This window comes from Mandrillus leucophaeus, unplaced genomic scaffold (assembly GCF_000951045.1).
Source record: "Mandrillus leucophaeus isolate KB7577 unplaced genomic scaffold, Mleu.le_1.0 Scaffold212, whole genome shotgun sequence".
In the NCBI taxonomy this organism is placed as follows: domain Eukaryota; kingdom Metazoa; phylum Chordata; class Mammalia; order Primates; family Cercopithecidae; genus Mandrillus; species Mandrillus leucophaeus.
Window position 1 is genome coordinate 458,923 of NW_012102166.1, and position 2,886 is coordinate 461,808.

Sequence of the window (2,886 nt, forward strand, 5' to 3'; positions counted from 1 at the left end):
GGAATCAGGTCAACAAGGAAGCAGATCGTGCCTAACAGCCTAGCGATGTAACACTGGCAAGGTACGGGGCTCTGTGACAGGGGAATGGGCTGCTGCAACCAAACCCCAGAAACTACCCAAAGGCAGAGCAGCCAGGGCTGGGATGACAGGCGGGTGTAAGGCAGGCAGAGGACGGCAGGAAAAGCCCTCCCATTACAGCCAGGCAGACGGTTTACTTCCCAGAGCTCTCCCCGTCCTAGTCGAAGAAGTAAGGGTAGCCAAAAGTGGAAATATCAGAAAGACTCCAAATTGCCATTATTTGCAAATAGAATGATCTCCTTAGAAAAAATCCAAAAGAATCAACTAAAGCGTGATTAAAAAAGTTTGACCGGGCGCGGTGGCTCACGCCTGTAAAGCACTTTGGGAGGCTGAGGCGGGTGGATCATCTGAGGTCAGGAGTTCAAGACCAGCCCAACATGGTGAAAACTTGTCTCTACTAAATGTACAAAAATTAGCCAGGCGTGGTGGTGCATGCCTGTAGTTCCAGCTACTCAGGAGTGTGAGGCAGAAGAATCGCTTGAACCCGGGAGGCGGAGGTTGCAGTGAGCAGAGATCACACCACTGCACTCCAGCCTGGGCGACAGAGTGAGACTCCATCTCAAAAAAAAAATCAAAAACCACAGTTCAGTAAAATGGTCAGATAAGATAAACATTCAAAACCACCAACTGTTCTAAATGCAAACTCTAAACAGTCAGGGGAAAAAAAAGTATTTTCTCACAGTAGCAACAAAAGCACAGTACAGGCCAGGCACAGTGGCTTACGTCTGTAATCCCAACACTTTCAGAGGCTAAGGCAGGAGGATCACTTGACGCCAGGAGTTTGAAATCAGCTTCGTCAACATAGCTAGATCCCATTTCTACAAAAGAAAAATGCAAAAAGGAGCCAGGCTTGGTGGCCTGCACCTGTAGTCCCAGCTACACAGGAGGCTGAGGCAGAGGACTGCTTGAACCCAAAAGTTCAAGGCTGCAGTGACCTATGACTGCCATCACTGCCCTCCAGCCCGGGCGACAGAGTGAGACCCTGTCCCTAAAATAAACAAACAAATAAAAATACAGCTGGAAATAAGTCTTTATAAATTAAGACCCCTTTGAAGAAAATTGTAAAACCTTGCTGCAGTGTTTTTAAAAACCTCAGCATGGCCAGGTGTGGTGACTCATGCCTGTAATCCCAGCACTTTGGGAGGCTGAGACGGGTGGATCACCTGAGGTCGGGAGTTTGAGACCAGCCTGACCAACATAGAGAAACCCCATCTCTACTAAAAATACAAAATTAGCTGGGCGTGGTGGCGCATGCCTGTAATCCCAGCTACTTGGGAGGCTGAGACAAGAGAATCGCTTGAACCCAGGAGGCAGGGGTTGCGGTGAGCCGAGATCGCACCATTGCACTCCAGGCTGGGCAGTAAGAGAAACTCTGTCTCAAAAAACAAACCAACAAACAAACAAAATCTCAGCAAGTGGAGTAGAAAGGCAATTCTATAAAGATATCAGTGCTGCCAAACTTAACCTGTATGTTTAAATTAAAACCCCAAAGGGTTTCTTTTGGAAATCTGAAAAATTGATACTTAAGAATTATCTGAAAGGATACAATCGATGATTTTTTTTGTTCTGTTGTTTTTGAGACGGAGTCTCGCTCTGTCACCCAGGCTGTAGTGCAGTGGCACGATCTCGGCTCACTGCAACCTCTGCCTCCCGGGTTCAAACGATTCTCCTGCCTCAGTCTCCCGAGTAGCTGGGACTACAGGCGCCCGCCACCACGCCCAGCTAATTTTTGTATTTTTAGTAGAGACGGGGGTTTCACCACGTTGGCCAGGATGGTCTCGATCTCTTGACCTCGTGATCCGCCCGCCTCGGCCTCCCAAAGTGCTGGGATTACAGGCGTGAGCCACCGTGCCTGGCCACAATCTATCATTTTTTAAAAATAAGAATGAAAACTTGCCCTATCAGGCAAAATGTACTGCAAATCATAAGTAATACTGTGTTTCCAGATTAAAGGCACTACTGTGAAGAAAAGTGTAACTTTATTTAATACCAAATGTTTCCCAAGTGTACTTTTTGCACAATGCACAGACGCTTTGGGGACAATGCGTGGTTAAAAACTGATATTCTACAAACAGCTTCATGCTGCTGTCCATCATCCTGAAGGAAAAAGTATTCCAAAGGATGCCGGGTCTCCAAGTCCCAGGACTGGCTGACAGCCTCTCCCAGTGGATAGCAGGTCCTAATTCTCTTCTTCCAGCAGAGTCTCTGATTTCAGCTGGGCCTTCCTGATGTTCTCCAAGTTCAGTTGTTGATATTTTCTTTTAAAAAAGCCACACTGAAACAACGGAAGGAAAAGTCCAGAGACAGGCCGAAGATTCCCATCTGTTTCAGAAAACCGGGACTCTGGCTGTGTTCTAAACAGCCCCTACATTCCTCTGTTTCTCATAACCACTATTCCTTTCTCCTACCTTCCTCTGACTCTCTCCCGGACAGTCCAGTCCTTCAAGACCTCTGGTGCTCATCCCTCCATCAGAACTGACTCCACCTCCTCTGAACCCTGCCCTCCCGAGCAGCTGAACCTTTTTAACTTATTTTGCAAAGCGTGATAATTTCGGCTGTACTGGATCTAATCTCGTTTATGCAAAAATACTCAGTAGAGCCTATGATGCTGAAGATAGAAGGAGATCAAGTACAGCTTCCTACGTCAAGCTCATCATCTAGCAGAAAAAGAGATAATTACAATACAGTGTGATGACTGCCATTTGGAAGGGTTTCCAGAAGGGAGCTCACAGCAAACGCACAGGAGCCAGCACAGAGGACTCAGGAGTCTCTAGACCGCTACGCACAGGAGCCAGCACAGAGGACTCA

At 47.3% G+C, this 2,886-nt stretch overlaps 1 protein-coding gene across 1 annotated transcript in view; it reads right to left on the reverse strand.

Annotated features, from left to right (window-relative positions):
* Positions 1–2,042: 2,042 nt before the first annotated feature.
* The window catches only part of ITGAE (integrin, alpha E (antigen CD103, human mucosal lymphocyte antigen 1; alpha polypeptide)), a 101,934-nt gene continuing 101,090 nt past the window's right edge, over positions 2,043–2,886 (reverse strand). Inside the window, exon 25 of the mRNA XM_011980454.1 lies at positions 2,043–2,353. Within this exon, the coding sequence (XP_011835844.1) occupies positions 2,258–2,353 (96 nt within the window). The 3' untranslated portion in view covers positions 2,043–2,257. The remainder of the gene's footprint in view (positions 2,354–2,886) is intronic.